At 34.1% G+C, this 20636-nt stretch overlaps 1 protein-coding gene across 4 annotated transcripts in view; it reads left to right on the plus strand.

Annotated features, from left to right (window-relative positions):
* REV3L (REV3 like, DNA directed polymerase zeta catalytic subunit) overlaps window positions 1–20636 on the plus strand; it is a 190888-nt gene that overhangs the window by 135838 nt on the left and 34414 nt on the right. For all 4 annotated transcript variants that reach the window (XM_036871281.1, XM_036871282.1, XM_036871283.1 and 1 more), the window contains exons 18-23: window positions 512–623; window positions 6137–6252; window positions 8931–9049; window positions 15913–16031; window positions 17814–17955; window positions 19547–19791. In XM_036871281.1, coding sequence (XP_036727176.1) covers window positions 512–623; window positions 6137–6252; window positions 8931–9049; window positions 15913–16031; window positions 17814–17955; window positions 19547–19791 — 853 coding nt within the window. The remainder of the gene's footprint in view (window positions 1–511; window positions 624–6136; window positions 6253–8930; window positions 9050–15912; window positions 16032–17813; window positions 17956–19546; window positions 19792–20636) is intronic.

Below are 20636 nucleotides of genomic sequence, written 5' to 3' on the forward strand. Positions count from 1 at the left end.
CACAAGCCAATTGCTAAATTTTCATGAATTATTTGAACTAGTTGATGTCACATTGGTAGTTTCAAATTAGCCATGGTGGGTTTTCACATCTTGGATATAGGCAAGCAGTACAAATCAGGGTTTTTTTTTTGTTTTTTTTTTTTTTTTTCTTGGAGAGGTGCTTATAAGCATTCTCCAGCATACCACTGAGTAAAATATTCTCCACTAAGCAAGCCTCTTCCTGTAGGAAGAAACAAAGTAATAATATTTCTTTTTGGGTGACACGTTATCTGGGGAATTTTGTGAATGTAGACTTTTCTGGAAAATAATTGAAAATATGAAGTTTGAATTTTCAGTTACATGTTGTACTAGAAAACCTTTAAGAAAATGTTCAAGAAACTGAGCTAATTATGTATTTACTTTGGGGAATGCTATCTCATTTTAAAGTATTTTAGTTGCATAGTCTTACTCAAAAGTAAGGGATAATATTACTTAAACAATTATATATAATAAATATTTTGTTTATTCTTAGATATCAGATATCAGACCCCATTACTTATTAGATCTGGAGTTACAGGACTAGAAGTTACCTATGCTGCTGATGAGAAGGCACTTTTTCAAGAAATTGCACATATAATAAAGAGGTATTGTTTTGTATTTTCTGATTTTTTTTTCCAGTCTTTGTTCAGAGTCCTTTTGTGCTACTGTTGATTAATATAGGTGAAAGTTAAAAATAGGAAGTGATGGGCTTCCCTGGTGGTGTGGTGGTTAGGAATCTGCCTGCCAGTGCAGGGGACACGGGTTCAAGCCCTGGTCTGGGAAGATCCCACATAATGCCGTGGAGCAACTAAGCCCGTGCTCCACAACTACTGAGCCTGCACTCTAGAACCTGCGAGCCACAACTACTAAAGCCCGTGTGCTACAACTACTGAAGCCCACGCACCTAGAGCCTGTGCTCTGCAACGAGAAGCCACCTCAAGGAGAAGCCCACGCACTGCGACGAAGAGTAGCCCCCACTCCCCGCAACTAGAGAAAGCCCACATGCAGCAACAAAGACCCAACTCAGCCAAAAATAAATAAATAAAAAAGAAAAAAAAATTTTTTTAATTTTTAAAAATAGGAAGTGAATCCCTTCCTATGGCCCTTGAAAGAAAAGTTAGCCCGGAAAGGATTTTGCCCTCACCTCCAACCACCATCACCATTTCCAGCAGATTAGGGATAAGAAAAAGAGTATTCTAGTCTCAGGATTTGGGGCCAGTGAAAGAGAAATATTAGCTTAGTCTCTAGCTTTCCCAGTTGGATCTTAGCATTTTTCTATGGTGATGAAATAATGGGGAACTGTACTAAAGTTAAATTGTATTATTCATTAAATAGTCTTCTACCTTGGGAGCCAGCCACCATTTCAGTACCTTTTTTCTTTTTCTTTGTTTTTTTAAAGAAAATGTTTTCTGAGTTTTAAACAAATCAGTATTTCCAAAAAACTTTGGAATGTAATTTGTTCATAAATTTAGGACTATCTGGTACATACTCTTTTGTGCACATAGTTTCTTAAAAATCTCTTTTGACCATTTGATAGTTGGCTTTGATGCTTGATAGTAGAATCTTGTCAAAATTTATGAAAAAGATATTTTAACCAAAAAAATTTTAATTTAAAAATTAAACAATTAAGTGGATCTCTTTTGCATTTTCTCAAGAGTATAACTCTTAGCAGCCATTGCCCATTGCTAGATTTAGGTTTTTAAATGCCTAAAGCAGGCTGGAAAATACTCTTTGGATCCTGATGTATGGATAAAAGCTGTCCTTGAGCGTGTTGTTACACTCAAGCCTTTCTGTTCTGTTTTTGTAGTCGAACTTTTTCCTATAAAACTGAGACGATATCCTGCATTAAAGATCAAGGTGATGTTTTACTGACTCAACATCTGATTGCATCCCAGATGGGTTAACATAAACCATTTTGAAAATTAGAAAAGCAGAAAACGTTTTCAGTGAAACAGAATTAGATTAAGTGTCAAAGCATAAAAAAAATGATATGCTGCTACCCACCACTCTAGGGAGGAAAAAAGAGGAATGTATTTTTACTATTTATAGCACTGGTGACTGGATGGGTTCCCATCCATTTGAGTCTTGCCATTGTCAGTCCTATCTTTTATCTTCTCTTAGAGATGTCAACATGTCAGGTACTTTCAGTGCCCCCACTGCAAGCAACTTAGCAAAAGGAACATGTAAGAGTTTTAGGCAGATGCCATTCTATGGACCAGCACATATCCAGTAATGTCCCTGGGCTTTGTATGCTTGTCTTCTCCTTGTTAGGTTTATTCCCAGCAATAGGATTACCTGCGAAAATTGAGAATCTTGTCAATCATTTGCAAGTGTAGGAACTTTCTTAAATGTCCATAACATAACTTACACTAGTTGTTAAGAAAAATGCAGTAAACAAAATAAAGCTAACTTCTGGTTCTTACTCAAAAGATCATATGGCTATTAGAAAAAGAAGAAAAATGCTTAAATATCAACATTTCAATTCTGTAATGTCCTTTATATATTAGTCCAAACAACTCCCTAAAAGATTATTTCCTTCTTACACCTCATTTGTTGAGTACCTACTCTACACAGGTTTTGCTAAGAGCGTAGGCTTGGGAGTCAGCCAGCTCTGTCTTTTTGTCTTGAGCAAGTTACTTATCTTTTTAAACTTTGGTTTCCTCATCTGTAAAAGGGGTAATAGATATGAGAATTAAGTGAGATAAAGCACATAAAACTCTTAGCCTGGTCAGTACTTAAATGTTAACTCTGTGTGTAAGATACAGTTCTTAAGTGCTGAATATAAGATTGAATAAGATATAGATGCATATTCTCAAAGAGTTTTATTGTCCTTATTTTTCTATTAATATTTACCTGCTCAGGTGGCAAACACATAAAATAGTGTAAAGCGATATTACACAAGTAAAACCAAATCCATTATCTTCTTGTCACAAACATTTTTCTCTTTCTGTATTTCCTTGAACTATTAATTTCACATTTCCCCAGACTCCCTAACTTAAATAATTTAAGTTTTGAGTCCTTCCTTTTTTTCTTCTCTAATCCATGCATTACATCTTATCCATTTAACCTCAGAATTATCTTTCAAGATCATTCCTTCTCCCCTCCCCATGCCCATTGCCACTCCCCTAGTTAGAGCCCCCTCACCTCTCATCTGTACAGATGTTATTGGGTTATCTAAAATATTAATTGTAAAGCAGCTTTTTTCTGCCTAAGCAAATAAAATTATTTTCATATTTGCTGCTTTTTCTGATGCTTTATCAGAAGCACAGTTTTGTTCTTCACTACTAATCCTATCTACCCAACCTTGTTCTTTCTATAACTTTTAGAAACCTGGTAGAGTGAATAAAATTTACAGAAATTGCAGAACAAGTCACCAAGATTTTGTTATTGTCACTGAATGTTTTCACAGAAGAAATATGGAATCCTTGGGACTTTGAACTTGAAAAAGATGTTTTATCAGCTTTGAGAGTCTTGTAAAAACTAAACAGCCTCTAGGTCAAAAAATAAATATACATAATCTGAAAAATAATGAAATGACAGTTTTTCTAAAAACAAAATCTATTTAATAAATCCATTAAGAGAAGCATTAAGGGTGGCTTTTTGTTTTTTCAGCGGTCATCTCTGAGCAGTAGTAGTTTATAAAATAGGTACTTGTTAATTGAGAAAAAAATACTTTCAAAACATTATCAGAAAATAAGTGTACTTAATCACTCTATTAGTCATTTACCACAACAGAGCAAGTAGCTGATTGGAATAATAATTCTTAATAAGTAGATGTTTTATGAATCAAAAAAATTCAGATGAAGAAGGTGGAAGAACTATGTAAGAGTTATAACATAAGGGCTCTGTAATCATCTGGCATCTTCTTCATGTTGTACCCATGTTTAGAAATGTATGTGATAGGTACTCCAGCAATCTTCCAAAGTCTTCTCTTAAGATCAAGGTTAACTGTGACCAAATTGTAATGCCTGTTCTAAATATTCTTAGTATTAATGCAGTCAGCTGCATGGGTTCTTTCGTGTGTGTATGGGAATCCTTCAAATCTCCTTTCCCTGACGATCCTTAGAGTCACTTAACACTTCTGCCCCAGTTTCTCACATTTAGACATTACATAGTTAGTTTTATAGGGAGATGCACTTGTCATGCAGATCATCTTTGACTGCTCTGAGAAGAGTTTAACTTGAATGGAAGAGTTGATGAAGTTGCTATCAACAAAGATGTGTTGAGATATTGGATGTTATTTTAGAAGACTAATGAGCAGGAGGGGTGTTGGGGGACTTCTCTTTTCTTGAAGCCCTAGGACTTTTCTGGACTTCCTTTTTAAGAATTAATCTACCCTTTTAACCTCTGATCTCTGAGACTGAGCCTTTGCCTCATTGTTGCACATTGCCTTACTTTCTTTGGCTTCTCCCTGCTCTCTCGTGTTATAATCCTGCTCTTTGTTCCAAAATTACCAGCCACGTGGCACTTTCTACCAAGAAAACACTTTTATAGGTCGGTGAAAAGATCCATTTGGCTGTTCTATTAAATTAATCAGTTTTATTAAATTAAGTGGTTTTCTCAGAAATTTCAGTCCTTTTTATATAGAGGAAAGCACATGGATATATGTTATCTTTTTCTCCTGACAAGTTTGAAGGCTACTTTGTAAGTCTGTAGTATAACAATGGATCACAAGCAGATCACCAGATATTGAAATTTACGTTAGGGAATGTATTTTATAGGGCCTTTAAGGAATAGGAAAAATGAAAAGAATATTATTGCAGAAGTTTGAGCCTAGTTCTTTTGACATTAGCCACTTAAGTAAGGAGACATTTTTGTGACATTCTTATTTTTGTTATCTAAGTAAAAACTAATGTCATTCAATACCCATTTAAAGAAATTAGCGATGGAAGTATGATAAAATATTAGCAAACCAGTTCTAAAAATAGATCTGGTCTGCCCATGATCCATTGTTACACCACAGACTTGCAGAGTAGCCATATATTGCTTACATTAGTAAATTGGGGTAATCTATAACTGCAGACATTGGATGAAACTTAAAGTGTTAAGTGATGTAATCTGGACAGGCTGCACATCCCATAATTCAGAGTGACTTTATAAGCAGTTATGTAAAACCCAACTTTATAAATTTTTGTGATCTTTTCACTCTGCTTTTTTGGCTTTTATGAATAATGGTACAATAATCAGAGTAACTTGGAACTTCTAATTTGATAGCATTACAGTAGTTTTCACTCTCAAAAGTTTTTGTTCTCCACTTAAGACTGTAATCAGTTCTTCTCTTGCCCACACAATTTTCCCATTGAAGTAAATCTTCATGCTTATTTTCCTTTGTACTATAATCAAACATTTTTTTATGGTGGTCACTGTGGAAGTCCTCAGAAGAAGCACAAAACAGCTCCTTCTAAGGTGGATGCAGATTGTCAGTTCAGTTCTACCAGTGCAACTGTGTGACCCCAGTAAGCATATTTTTCACCTAGTTTCTGATGTTTAGCTTCCCCACATTAATCTCACCCCTATTAATATTTAATTCTTCCATTAAACTGAGTCACCTTCCTCTTAAGTTTAGAGGACAAACTTATCATTACGGAGGCCTTACTTTATGTGAGGACCAAGTCTTTACTAAGAGGGAAAAGGAAGAAATTTTCATTTTCTTTCTCAGCATTACAACTGTTTAAGGACAGTAGAGGGTAGAGGGGTAGAGAAGTGACAACAAACAGGGATCATTTTCAAAATACAGTATCCACACGTGCCTTCATACTTCACCCCACCCCTACCCACATTATATCTCAATTATTCCCTCACTTATACACTTTACTGGTAATGCCTGCCTCCCACGCCAATTTTTAGCAGCCTCTTTAGCAGCCTCTTTGCCAAGTCATATCAAGTAAATACGTAATCTAAGTAAAAACTACTTTTGCTTTACAAAGTAGCTTTGAACTAAGAACTCTAACCACCCCATCCCTTCCTCTGAAGAAATTCTATAGGTACCACCATATCACCTGAGAAACATTATAAAATATAGATTTTTAATTTTGTCATTTATATCATGAAGAAGTAGTTCTTCTGGTTAAAGGTTCAAATGTGTGGTCCTTGTTTAATTTTTTCATTCCTTCTTTAGGTATGATCCTGATATTCTGCTAGGATATGAGATTCAGATGCATTCCTGGGGTTACCTCTTACAGAGGGCTGCTGCACTGAGTGTTGACTTATGCCAGATGATCTCTCGGGTGCCAGGTAGGAAGCACTATGAATGTTTTATTGTTAACTACAGGGCAAATTACAAATAAAGACAAGATTATTATTTTAGCCTGATTTTTAATACTAAATTGTGTAAGTTCTAGATATATCATAACTCCATTATAAACTTTAATCATACATATATCCCATTTTTATCCAGCATTTTAACATAAATATTTTTCTGCATTATGAGATAGTCTTTATAATCATTATGAAGCACGTAACATTTCTTTGACTTGATATACCATAATTTTATTTTATTTGTCTGGTTCTATGTTTTATCCATTTGGTGAGGAAGGAGGAGATGGTAGAGGAACACTAACTGTTTTTTTATTTGGGTGTCAGGCTAAAAAATTACATGAATTTTGAAGGCTGTTCCCCAAAAGTGTGATTCTAATTGAAGAGAGGGGCAGTAATAATATTCATATCAAAATTAGTTTTTCAAGCATTTTTTAAATTATGTTTTGTTTATAGTTACTGAATTTTTAATAACTTTGTTTTAAAGGCCCCCCCGCCCAAGTCGGACTAGGACAAAGTAGCATATACTTTGGGAGGCGTAAAGATCAAATACAAAATTAGTAAAACCAATCAAGATACCTCCTGAAAGGGGTTATGAAGTCAATAAAATATCTAAAGTGTTGGTAAATGTAAAGGGAAAAGTTGAAGCTAGAAGATTCAAGGACAGTAAATATTTTGAGTTTTGCAGAAGTTTAGAAAAAATGGCAGAGCTGCTTTTAGTTTTTCATTGCATTAATTGTTTGTAGCTTCTCTGTCCCTTGAGTGATAGGAATAGTGATATATCTCAAATTTTTCAACATTTCATTGGGGATAGGTTTCTGAACCATTCAGGATAGGTAGCATGAGTGTTCAGTGCACTTATTAATTAATTAATTGTAATGAGTAAGGTATATGACTTCAGAATAATGAATGAAAGCTCCTGTCCTTTTAGATCACTGCTGAAACCCTTTTTATGAGGCAACATGGTGCAGTAGAAAGGGCATGCTTAGGGAGGTATAGTAAAGAGCACCAATGGTAAAGAGCACACATTCTGGAGAAAGACCACCTGGGTTCAAATCCTGGCCAGCAGGATTCAGACATCCAACAGGATAGGTTTCTTAACTTATCGATACCTCAATTTGTTCATCTGTAAAATAGGGACGTAATAGAACTTATCTCATAGGGCTATTATAAAATACTTAGAACAGTGCCTGAGAACATAGTAAACATTACGTGTTTGTTAAATGAAAAAGTGAAAGAAAAAAAAAACACTTTTTTTAACTTTCTTTTTTAATTGATTTACAATATTGTGTTAGTTTCACACAGTATACAACAGGGAATTATATCCATTATCTTGTAATAACCTATAATGGAATATAATCTGCAAAAATACTGAATCACTGTGCTGTACACTTGAAAAAAATCTTTTAAACATTATGTTTTTAAAATAAAGAAGAGCAGTAGGTTTGTGTACATGGTCTTTGGAATCAGGTAACCCAGGTTTAGAATACTGGTTTTGTTACTATATGGCCTGGGGCAAGATAAAACATTTCCGAGTAGAATGTACTATAGTGCAAAATAAAAATTATACTAACATAATAAAGTGGCTGTATTAAAATAAAATAAATAATGTTAGTAAAGTTCTTAGAACATAATAGACATTCAAATATGGTAAATATATTTATTATTCTAGAGCCTCTATCAACCACATTCATGTATACCCAGTGTTATATAGGAGAAATAAATTTTAATTTCTAATTCTAGATAAAATCATCACTTAGAAACTAGACTCAGAACTCTGTTCTCTGTAAGAGGAACTCTTCATCTAGTTTTCCATACGTAGTTAATAGAATTTCACCCTGAATATGAACATCATTAATTAATGTCAACAAATTTTCAGAGAATTGTTTAGGTTAAAAATTCTACCATTTTTTTCCCCAAGAAATGACCAGTTTAATAACAAATATTTTTCATCCAAACACCAAAGAAATGATGTGGTGTTAGGTATTCATAAAAATAGCACCAGGGCTTCCCTGGTGGCGCAGTGGTTAAGAATCCTCCTGCCAATGCAGGGGACACGGGTTCGAGCCCTGGTCTGGGAAGATCCCACATGCCGCGGAGCAACTAAGCCCGTGCACCACAACTACTGAGCCTGCGCTTTAGAGCCCGTGAGCCACAACTACTGAGCCCACGTGCCTAGAGCCCGTGCTCTGCAACAAAAGAAGCCACTGCAGTGAGAAGCCCGTGCACTGCAACAAAGAGTAGCCCCCGCTCACCACAACTAGAGAAGGACTGTGCGCAGCAACGAAGACCCAACACAGCCAAAAATAAATAAATAAATTTATTTAAAAAACAAATAGCACCAGTAATTATCATATTTAAAGAGAAAAGCATTTATTTTTAAAAAAACGTGTGTGTATATATGTGTTTTATTGTTAAAAAATATATACAGTTTTCAGATATATTTATTTCACAAAATTCTTTTATAACTTAAAGAGGAAAGAAAAACTTTTATTAGTCAATGATTATTCTCTTAAGTCTAATACAAAATAAACTGTGAATTACATTTAATCTTTAATCTTCATCTTGAATTTTTATTATTCTCATTTTCTTTTGCATGGTTTGCTTGGAAATTTGGTGTCTGTGAGTCCTGATGCAACCTATATTCATTTCTATAGATGACAAAGTTGAGAATAGATTTGCAGCCGAAAGAGATGAGTATGGGTCGGATACAATGAGTGAGATAAATATCGTTGGCCGAATTACACTAAATCTTTGGAGAATCATGAGAAATGAGGTAAGGTACTTTATCTGAAATTTGGTTTGGAAATAAGAGATCAGATCAATATATAGTGATTTTAATCATTATAGAATATTAGTATAGCTTCCTATATAGCTTATGCTTATTTGTGAATTATTTTTATTAGAGTTTCAAAAAATAAATACTACTTTCTAAAATGCAAAGCTATAGAAGTATTTAACTTTGTTATTGATGATTTTTTTCCCCCTGTTTCTGTCTAAGCACAAATAGCAGTGGCTATAAAAGTCTACAGCTATCATAAAATGTTATCTTGTATGTATGGAATGTTGTATAATTTCATCATTTTTTGCTCTTAAATCATTTTTACACTCAAGGCCAGATAAACTCAGCTTGACCTTTTTGATTTATTACAGTAAGAAAAATTTAGTCTAGATATAGGAAAGAACTTTTTGAACTAAGGATATTTAAAACCTGGGTCAATTGGAAACACATTACTTGGAAATAGTTAATAGCAGCATCCAGTTGAGTCTCTGGGGGCCCAAGTAAGGATTTTTGGTAGTATGAAACTATCTTATTAATATGCAATCACTCAGAGAAATAATTCTGTCACCAGAAATGTTAAGAAAAAAGATACCTAAAATAAATTGCTCTATTCTCAGATTTTGGACTTGTAATATCAGATAAAATGTTTAAATTTAAGAGAGAACTCTATTCTTCAACTACTTCCCTTTGAAAATACTTTCTCTTTCTATTATACGCTCATTCGCTGTGATCTTTTCTGGCTCTTCTAGATTTATATAAAAATTTGAGTTTCCAAGCATGCCCTCTGCAATTCTTTTGGGACCAATCACAGAGTAATTCTTCCAGATAAGAAAATATGCTCTTTATATAAAATTTAGGTATTCCCATTTTTATTTTTATTTTCTCTCTGCACCATGAGCTTAAAGTTATACTCACATTTTATCTAATTTGAAAATGTACCATATATGTATCTGCTTGAGGATAATTTTATCCTGTTGTTTCTTCTTAAAATATTGTCAGCACAAGAATCCTCCAGTGACTTCAAAAATACAGTTGACCCTCAAACAACATGGGTTTGAACTACACAGATCCACTTATTGGTGGATTTTTTTTTTTCTCTGATAAATACATACTACAGTACTACATGATCCACGGGTTGGTTGAATCTGCAGTGCAGATTTGCAGATACGAAGAGCTAACTGTAAAGTTATACACAGATTTTCAACTGCATGGGGGTTGGTGCCCTAACCCCTGTGTTGTTCAAGGGTCCACTGTAATTCCTAGTATGTATTTCAAACTTCAGTTTCCGGTATTGCCTGAATGAACACATAAATTAAGTATATAAACAGAAAATTAAATTATTGAGTCTTACTTAGTTTTAGGGGTCTTTTCATTCCTGAAGATCCAAAGGGCAACTATAGCAATTATCAACTGTTAGCTTAAAAATCACAAATTAGAGAGTAAATATTTTTTCAGAGTTTAGGGCTTTCTTTAGTCCTTACTGAAAATTCAGGGTCAAAGGCTTTCTCTAATTCTAGGCTAAATGTATACCATCTCTGATCTTTATTTGTATCTGTGCGGAACAACTGTGAAAAAGTTATGAGTAGGGTAATTTACACCACCACCACCTCTACTTCCTAGATGCGCCAAATTAGATTATCACTTTTTTCCTAACCCTAAATACTTCTGGCAATTTGGAAATTTCCGTGAAATCCTGAATGAACTTGTGGGAAGTACTGTCTTGTATCTCTAGTTGTTATAGAATTTTAAGGGTTATGACTTTGGCCCTAAGAGTTTCTTCATATTAGAGGCCCTCAAACTATTTTTTCTGGATTTAAACAGTTCCAGAAGCTCCTTTTTTATCTTTATTTCTTTTATCTGTATCTCCCTCATGACACTTAGCTGTTTCTAGCTCTGTTATTGTTTTCTTAAATATTTATAGTTTGTTTTTAATGTCCCTTATTAAAAATAATTTATATTCACTATAAAAAAATGCAGAAGAGTATGTAAAATGAAAGTGAAATCCAACATCTCCACAACAGTTGCACTCCCCAGATACAATTTACAGTTGAATGGATACCTTTTTTTTTAATGCTACTTTGGATTTTTAAATTTTTTTTAATTTGTTTTTTAATATACTAGTTTTCACTCTCCTGCTTAACATAGAATTACTGCTGTTCCCTCCAGACTTTGAATCCTCAGTAACAAACGAAGTGCCTCTGAAATAGTGCTCATGATATACTTGACTGCTTGAATGAAAGAATAAATGACTCTTCCCCAGCGGATTATATTTAGAGGCCTTCTGGATATCAACTTAATCCAGGCCTTTCAAGAATTTGCAAACTAGGTTGGAAATAGATCTGATTCAATTCAACAAATATTACGGAATGCCATCGCTAGTGCACAGATTTGGGCCTCGGTTTAGATCAAATTAAGATTAAGGGTATAGCTGGTTCCTCCATTTTAGCAGGCAGATTATCTGGGTGCAGATGTTGTTAGATGGGTAGATGTGAGGATGAGAATCTGTGGAAGTTCTCTTCTGGTTGCTTCAGTTTTCTCAGTGAAATAGGAACCACTGTTCTCAGCTGGGGAGGGGCTCTTTGGGTTTGAGGAGAGAAGAGTTATTTAGGAGAATTTGAGAGTGATTAAGAAAATATAGAAGCTAGGCATTGACAGCCCATTTGAGATTTGCATCAGTAAATTAAAGAGATACCTGCCAGCTGTGTTCAAATTCACAGATATAAGTGCAGAGTATCAGAGGGTTAGATTTGAGCACAGCTCACAAGCAAAGGGTTATGGCTTTACTAAAATTTAATTAATTAAAAGGACAAGAGGGGGCAGAGAACTGAATGTTAGTGCAAAGTTGGGATTATAATGACTGACTGTGGAATTTGAGCTAGGTTAGGAGCAAAGAGGTCAGGGCATCTCACGGGGAGTAACCCGGAAGGAGACGGCGGTCAGAGGATGGGTTACATGAGATTATGGAGGGTACAATTACCGGTAATCACAGGTCTTGGAGTATGATCGTCGGAGTGGCTAAGGTGATATGGAGGCAGTGATGTGAATTACCTCTGAGACTTGTCTTCTGGTAGCAGTGTGGAAGGGGGCAAGACCAGAGGTAGGAAACCAGTGAGAACATTATTGTAGTAGCTCAAATGAAAGTTGACAGTGATACAGCGATTCACAAAACAATTTAGAGAGTAAATCCACAAGAATTGGATGTACAAAAAGATGAAGAGGAGGAGGTGTCAAGAATGATTATCAGTGTTCTGGCATAGATGATTTAAGATCATGTTTAGGTGGGAAAATGAAGATTAAGGATATAGAGCATGAGGTATCAGTCAGATATCCAGGTGAAAGATACTCAACAGACATTTCAATAGGAAAGTCTCAAATATGGGGTAGAGTCTGGATTAAAGGTACAGCCTTGAAAATCACATGAGAGTGTGGATGAGCTCACCAAGAAGTGAATGGAGAGAGCGATCAGGATTGAGCCAAGCACAATTTTGTGAATGAAAACATTTTGAGGAGCCGACAGAGGAATCAGATGCTACGAAGGAGTTGTCAGATAAGATAGTGAAGAACACTCCCACCAGTCACTAGGAAGATCAGATGCTTCCACACAAGCATGTAGGCCTCCATCTCAGTTTGGAACATTGGAATCTGGTTCTAATATTCCCTGTTACAGCGTCAGTCTGTCAATAAGCATCTGTTAGGTAAAATAATATGCTCCCTTGTATTCATATATTGTCTTATCATTTATAAGGCACTTTTATAGACTTGTCATTTTTAACTTCTGATACTCACAAACTTGCAGGATAAGTAAGACAAGAAAGTAGTGAGGTATTATTCCAGATGAGAAAACTGACATTCACAGAAGTGACTTGCCTAAAAGCTTCATAGCTAGTATGGGGTTAAGAATCAGGATTGTGGGCATGCGCTCTGTCTTATTTTGTATATTTTATTTTAAGTATATATAAGGTAAAACATGTGTAAAATAAAATATATAAAATAAGCTGAGAACAGAGAGCATGTTTAAAATGAGTATGTGTCTGTGTATGTATGTATATACACACATATCCCATATATATTATATGGCTTTGATAGGGCATCTATCACTGACCCCATAGGCATGTAAGAGCCAAATGAGACATAAATGATATATATACATTTAGAGGAAAGACTGTTGAGTCTTGGTGCAGAGTGAGGAGGGAGTGGGAAGGAGGTACAGAGATGTTCTTGCTGTCAAAGAACACTCTAGAAAAGGAGATAGACTTGTCACCAATAATTGGTGTGTTTTAGGGTGCAGAGTAAGCAGCTGAAACAAAAAATACCACACGGCAATGAAAAAGAATGAAATATTGCCACGTTGAACAATAGATGAATCTCAAACGTAATGCTGACCAAAAGAAACCAGATAAATAATAGTACATATTAAATATTTCCATTTATATGAAGTTTAAAAATAGCAAGACTAATCTATAACTTTGGTGAGTATTGAGTGGGAAAGGGCACAAGGGAGCCTTCCAGTGTCCTAAAAATTTCTTCATATGCATGGTGGTTACATGGATGTATACATAAAAATTCATGAGTTGTTCACTTTAAATTTGTGTATTCTTCTATAGAAAGTTTATGTCAACCAAAATTTTTAATTGAAGACTCTGGGGAAGTGAGGAACAACTGCGGGAATAAGGCGATAGAGGATAATAGGGCACAGGTGCTTCCTTATGGTCTCCTTCCACTTTCCTCTTTATTTTCTCAGTTCCCTTGCACTAATTCTCTGATCGCCTCTCCCCATTCTGAATAATTTGTTTCTGAAGGGACTAACCATTGGGTACTGCACATTGACTCTGTGAATAGAAAAGTGTAACCATAGCTCTATCAGCTGATTCCTTTATCAGTAAAATAAATGGCCAAGGACTGTAACACTTTCTTCCTCTATCAGTTCTGACTTTGATCTACATAGTACATTTTTCCAACGTTTAACTTACTCAGATTGCCTTCTAAAACAAGTAACAAACTCCTAATTCATTGTTTTAGATTCACTGTCAACTTATGGAGTAAATCACTCTAAAGATTGGAACATTCTAAAGGTGGATCATCTTAATTTTAGAGTTCATGTTTCCTTCCTTTAATTTTACTCACAGCTGGGATTATAGGTGACCATTTTTACGCTTCTGTGACACTAAGAAGACCCAAAGTAGAGTGGGTGCTATAAGGTTATAATATTTTAGTCTTAATCCAATTTATGACATAGTTCTATTTGAAATAAACTCAACTCAGAACATAGGTCTGCCATCTGCCTCAGATATTGGGGACCAATTTCTAAAATTTAAGTTTAGTTTGAGATCACAGAATCCCCCCTTATAGGTCAACCTACATGGCAAACTTCCAAGTTTTCCCATAATGAGAGAGCTGCAGGACAACATGGTGATCTTTTCTGTAGAGATTTTTTGATTGTTTTAATGATGATATATACTCTAGCAGAAGTTTAGGTTTGGTCTAAAGTGCTATACTCTTTATTAGGTAATCATGTAACTACCTGAGACCAGATATTTGGTTCCATTCTCTATGAAACTAAATAGAAAAAAATTTTAAACTAAATTAAAATATTCATTAGCATGTAGAAGAGTCACTTAAATATGGGAATTTTATAATAAAATGAGTTATTTATTTTTGAGAGAAGTACTCCAGGGCAATACTGATTTTTGTAAAAGAAATGGTAATTTACTTCCATTTACCCCCATAATGGGTTAGTACCTGCTTTATACTGGTGACTTTAGAATAGATATGCTCATTCCAAAGTTTAAAAGTCTGTGTGTGTGTGTGTGTGTGTGTGTGTGTGTGTGTGTGTGTCTGTCTGTCTGTCTGTCTGTCTGTCTGTCTGTCTAAGTGTAAGTACATACACATACTCCGAAGTATGCCACATTCTGATGCTGTCGTTCTGGAGATTGATAGAAATTGTAGATAAAGAAGACCAGTTTTTTTTGGGTCACTGCACTGAGATGAGCTTAACAGTCAATCCCTGTTTTGTACTTGCTGGATTGTAGAGTGGAAAAGAATATATTTTAAAATTGTAATATACAAATGTGAAGTGCTGTTTGAACTATTCCTCAGAACCTTGAGCTGACCTAAGAATGGTGACTGCTGGTTCCTTAATTTCCATTTTACACTGAAATACCTGCCATTGTTTAGATTGCTTGTGTCTTGTAGGTATTTCTGAGAGATCATCTAGCTAGAGGTATGTTTTATGAATTTGGACCCTTTTTCAGTATTCTTCTCCCAGTAACACAGCTTTCACCTACATATTTTGAAGATGGGAAACATTTCTGTCATTTCTTTTTAATCTTTTGCTTTCGGAATGAAATTGACTCTATAATGTCCATATATTGGGTCTTAGTACTGATGTAATTCTTGGGAGCAGGATGAATGCCTGCCTTTAACTAGATAACTCATCCTCGAATCTGTGGGAGCCTGTTAATCAGCATGTCATCCAGGATCAAAAAGTAAGTATGGAAAGAACAAAAAATTAACTTGCTTGACAATGCTTCTGTTTGTCAGTATTTGTATTGGCATAGAGTATAAACAGAAGTGATAAGAACTGGGATCTCTAAAGTAAGTATTATATGACCAAGTTGAATCTCTTCAGGTCTGATTACTTTTCTAATTAAATATTAATTTATTACAAACATTTCTGTCCAGTAGGCTATATGTATAGTTTTAAATTAATTATGATTCAGTTGTAACACAAATCATTTTTACAAGTAGCTTTCATATCTACTATGAAAAGTTAGAAATAATATTTAGGATTTTTTAGAACCAAATTTGCATGTAAGTATGAGCATTATTATAATGGAGTTTTCCCTTTTTTTCCCTAGGTGGCTCTAACTAACTACACCTTTGAAAATGTGAGCTTTCATGTTCTTCATCAGCGTTTTCCCCTCTTTACTTTTCGAGTCTTATCAGATTGGTTTGATAACAAGACAGATCTATACAGGTAATGTTTTATAACTCTGAAGAGGATAATATCTCTTTTTAAAAATCAGTATTATTGGAGTATAATTTATATACAATAAAATGCACACATTTAAAGTATATTGTGCAATGACTTTGAAAAATGTATACACCCTGTAATCACTACCCCAATCAAGATAAAGAACATTTCTAACACCCAGAAAATTCCCTTATATAGCTTTGTAGTTAATCTACCTATTCCTTAACCACCCAGGTAAGTATGAATTGAATTTCTATTACTATAGATTAGTTTTGTCAGTTTTTAGAACTTTGTATTATTAGAATTATTTACAGTCTACCGCTTTGTGTCTGCTTTCAAGAAACTCAGCATGTTTTCTGAGATGCAACCATGTTGTTGCATGAACCAGAGTTTGTTCCTATTTTTATTACTAAATAATATTCAATTGTATGAGTATACTACAATTTATCCAGTCACCTGTTGATGGACAGTTGAGTTGTTTCTGGTTTGAAGCTATTATGAATTTGTAGCATGTGTCAATACTTCATTTCCTTTTATTGCCAAATAATATTCCATTGTGTGGGTATATACCACATTTTATTTATTTACTCATGAGTTGATGGACACTTGGGTTACTTCCACATTTTGGCTACTCTGAAAAATGCTGTTAGGAACACTTGTATACAAGTTTTGGTGTAGATGAATATTTTTATACCTCTTGGATATATACTTACGAGTGGAATTGGTCAATTATATCGTAACTCTATTTTTAACAATTTGAGGAATTGTCAGTCAGTTTCCAATGCAACTGCACTATTTTACATTCCCACCAGCAGTGTATAAGGGTTATAATTTCTCTGCATCCTCACTAACACTTGTAAGGAGTGTTTTTAATTATAGGGTGATGTTTTTTTTTTTTTCTTTTCATGTTCATTTTCTAGTTTTTCTGTACGGATTAGTCGTGTCATAGGAACAGGTTTTTAAACTTTTTATTGAACTATATTATGTGACTATATTGTTTTAAAACCCACATAATTAAAGGTTGCAATATATTTGAATCTTAATATTCCTTAAATGAATAAATTTTATTCTTTATCATATACCTTTGGATAATTTTTACATTTTATTAACAAAATATTAAATCAAAACTTCCTTTCATAGCTTTGGTGAAGGTTTTTGTTGTTGTTTGCTTATTTTTCTTAACAAAAAAAGTAGGGTAAAGAGGTTTTCATGGCTTAAATCAACAGAATATTTGTATTTTCACAGGAAATACTGATCTGACATATATATTTACCCCACGTATGGTCTCATTAAAATTATTTTCCTGATTTTTCTAAATCTTCACCAAATTACTCTGTTGCTTTCCATAAGACACCAGTGCATACTTTTTTTTAGACTGGTATTAGCAATGATAACCCAAAGCCTCCATGTTTTTTAAAAGCCTATAGATAGCATAATTATAATTGGATAATTATTGCATCATTAGCAGTGGCATCTAAGAGACAATGTTAATTTTTTATAATAAAAATAGAGTAAAATCAAGCAAAATGTTGAAAATAATTATCCTTAGTCTTATCACAAGCATTATTTTAAACTTTACATATTTGCACTAGGTTTTATGCCCTTGAAGTATCTGAAATTTTCTAATGTTTAACTAATTAACCTACTTTGCTAAAGGCTCGATCATGACTCCCTCCGTAAATAACCTCACTTTTAATAGGTAGTTTTTGACATAATGAAAACAGTACTAGTTTCAAGTATACAAATTTTTCCCAAACGTTCATAGCATGGATTCTCTTTTAACAGATGGAAAATGGTTGATCATTACATTAGCCGTGTCCGTGGAAATCTCCAAATGTTAGAACAGCTGGACCTGATTGGGAAAACCAGTGAAATGGCTAGACTTTTTGGCATTCAGTTTTTACATGTACTGACAAGGGGTTCACAGGTAGGAAATCAATTTTCTTGCACACTTGAAAGTTCTATGTGAATGATACACGTACTTTTGAGATGTTTGAGGTGATTTGATTTTTTTTTTTTTTTTTTAACTTTCTTTCTGGTACCAACTAATACATACATGTAGCTAGTTAATCAAATCTTGTAATTTCATTTTCTGGAAAAGCTTTAATTTACTTAACAGCTCCGCTTTTTATTTTTTCTCCACACCAACTTTTTGGCCACTGCTGAGTTTTGTTTGCATGATAATAAGAAAATAAATGGCTATGCCCTTGAGGATGGTGTTATGTTCCTGAATACCGTCAGTGTGATTAGGGATGACTTGAAAGGCCACTCAGAACTGGGGATGTGGCAAAGAAAGTCTACCTCTCTTTTGTTTTACATTCCTACTTTTGGCTGTTCCAACTCCCAGCAGATAACTTTAATATAAAAAAAAGAAGAAGGAGGATTTGGGAATCAACGTAAGTGGGCTGTATCACTTTTTTTTAAAGTTAAAGAAAAATGGGAGCTTGGAAGCCATTTAACTCATCTCTTTCTAACTAGTTTCCCAAGGATATAATGAAAGATTTTTGTTTAAATGCCTTGCTGAAAATGGTTTCATGCTTTTATTCCACAAATGTTTATTTGAATACTTGTAGTGTGTTAAATAAACACTGTGCTAGCCATCCGGGATACTACATTAAATCGCTTAGTTTCCTTAACCTCATAAAATCTTTTATTTTAATTATTTTATGTCTATAACATTCCCCCAATGTACCAATTCAGTAAATATAGCAAAACTAGAGCGCTAATAACTACTCTGGCATTACCTGTTGCTGTATTTAGTTTTATTGCTATTATTAAATAGCTTATAAAGCTATTTATTTTACTTATTTATACTCCCACAAGTTTTAAAAACTATTTGAGCTGGCTTATAATAAAAGGCAAAGATACTTTAAAACCATATGAGAATACTTCAGTGAACCCATGCTGGTTCTTGTGAGTGCTTTCTTTTTCTAAACTATAAACCATCTGCTTTATAGCAGTTATTATAAACTATCAGTAATTGCTTGATTAATTTTTGTGAGGGACCAGTATTAACCTGACTACCTTTCAATTCTGGAATCCTGTGTTCCTTCTTGGGAAATTGAGATAACATTTATCCATCTCAAGTGTCCTGACCCCCATTCTCTAATTTTCCCAAATAAATTTGTCAAAGATTATTGGCCAACTTTTTTAATGAAATTGTCAAATTGTACAACTGTCTTTTCTACATCTGTTTATTATGATATTGCTATCTTTAAATATTAAAAGAAATCTAATTGTGCCTGTCTTTTCAAAAATAACTTATTGTGTAAGTTATTTGACATATTTTGCAGTTTTTATAAAAGTTATGGGAATAGGAAAAGGACTTACAAAGGGTTCCCTTCTGATACCTGAAAGCCGATTAAATAACCAACGTTATGTAACTGTGTTGTAAGAAGTCTTACAGCCGTATTTTGAAGAGCAAAACATCCCCCAAATGATTTTCACATATTCAAAAGACCAATATATTTGTATTTAAGTTTCTTCTTCCCTCCCTACTTCTACCTCTCTGCCTGCAGTACCGTGTGGAATCAATGATGTTGCGTATTGCTAAACCAATGAACTATATTCCTGTGACACCTAGTGTACAGCAGAGATCCCAGATGAGAGCTCCACAGTGTGTTCCTCTAATTATGGAGCCTGAATCTCGTTTCTATAGCAACTCTGTTCTCGTTCTGGATTTCCAGTCACTGTATCCTTCTATTGTGATTGCATACAACTACTGTTTCTCCACCTGCCTTGGCCATGTGGAAAACTTGGGGAAGTAAGTTTTTTTTCATATTTACAATTACTTTGTTGTACTTTGTATTTCTTACTAAAATTAGACTTTCTTTGAGTGCCTCTCTGCACATGAGACTGCCCTTACGAGCAAGGTGAATGGGCTGTAGCGCATCTAGTCTGCTGTTTGTAGTTACCTTACTAATAATTAACATGGATCACCGTATGACTGATTGAGCGTCATGGATGATTAACTCACATGAAGAAGATTGTGAATACGATCAGCCTTGCGATTTATCTGTTCCATCTTCGTGTATATCTATGGTCTTTTTTAAATGAGTTATATTTAATTTGTTGGTATAAATCACTTTTCAGTGGAACAGTTTGAGGATTATGATCTTATAACTTCAGCTATGACCTCCTCTTGACTTTTCTTAGAAATAGTTTGTTTTCTAAAAAAAAAGTTAAATTGCCAAATGTTAGATTTTATTTTTTCCTGTCAACCAAATTTTTTCTCATAAGAAATACAGTCTTCCTTTATAATGATTTCTGTGTAATTAAAACCAAGTGTTATAGTTTTAGTCTGAAGTATATTCACTCCTTATAGAAAGCTTTTATGGAAATTGTATTGGTAATTGTCTTTTTAGTAAGAACAGGAATTTGGAAAAGTTAGTTGCAGTCTTTTTACTTAAGGCTTAAATTTTTCTTTAGGGAACTTAGTGTAAGGTAGTCATATGTTGAGCTGAAATTTGGTATTTTAGTATAGATTTTTCCCATGTACTTTAGGATAGTGCTGTTTAAGAAATGTTTCTAATATTTGAAGAACTGCTTTTTGGTAACTAAACAAATAAACATATTACTAAGTATGTTAGTTCATGTTTAGATGTTTAA

The sequence above is a fragment of the Balaenoptera musculus genome, chromosome 12 (genome assembly GCF_009873245.2).
Source record: "Balaenoptera musculus isolate JJ_BM4_2016_0621 chromosome 12, mBalMus1.pri.v3, whole genome shotgun sequence".
NCBI classification, from domain to species: Eukaryota; Metazoa; Chordata; class Mammalia; order Artiodactyla; family Balaenopteridae; genus Balaenoptera; species Balaenoptera musculus.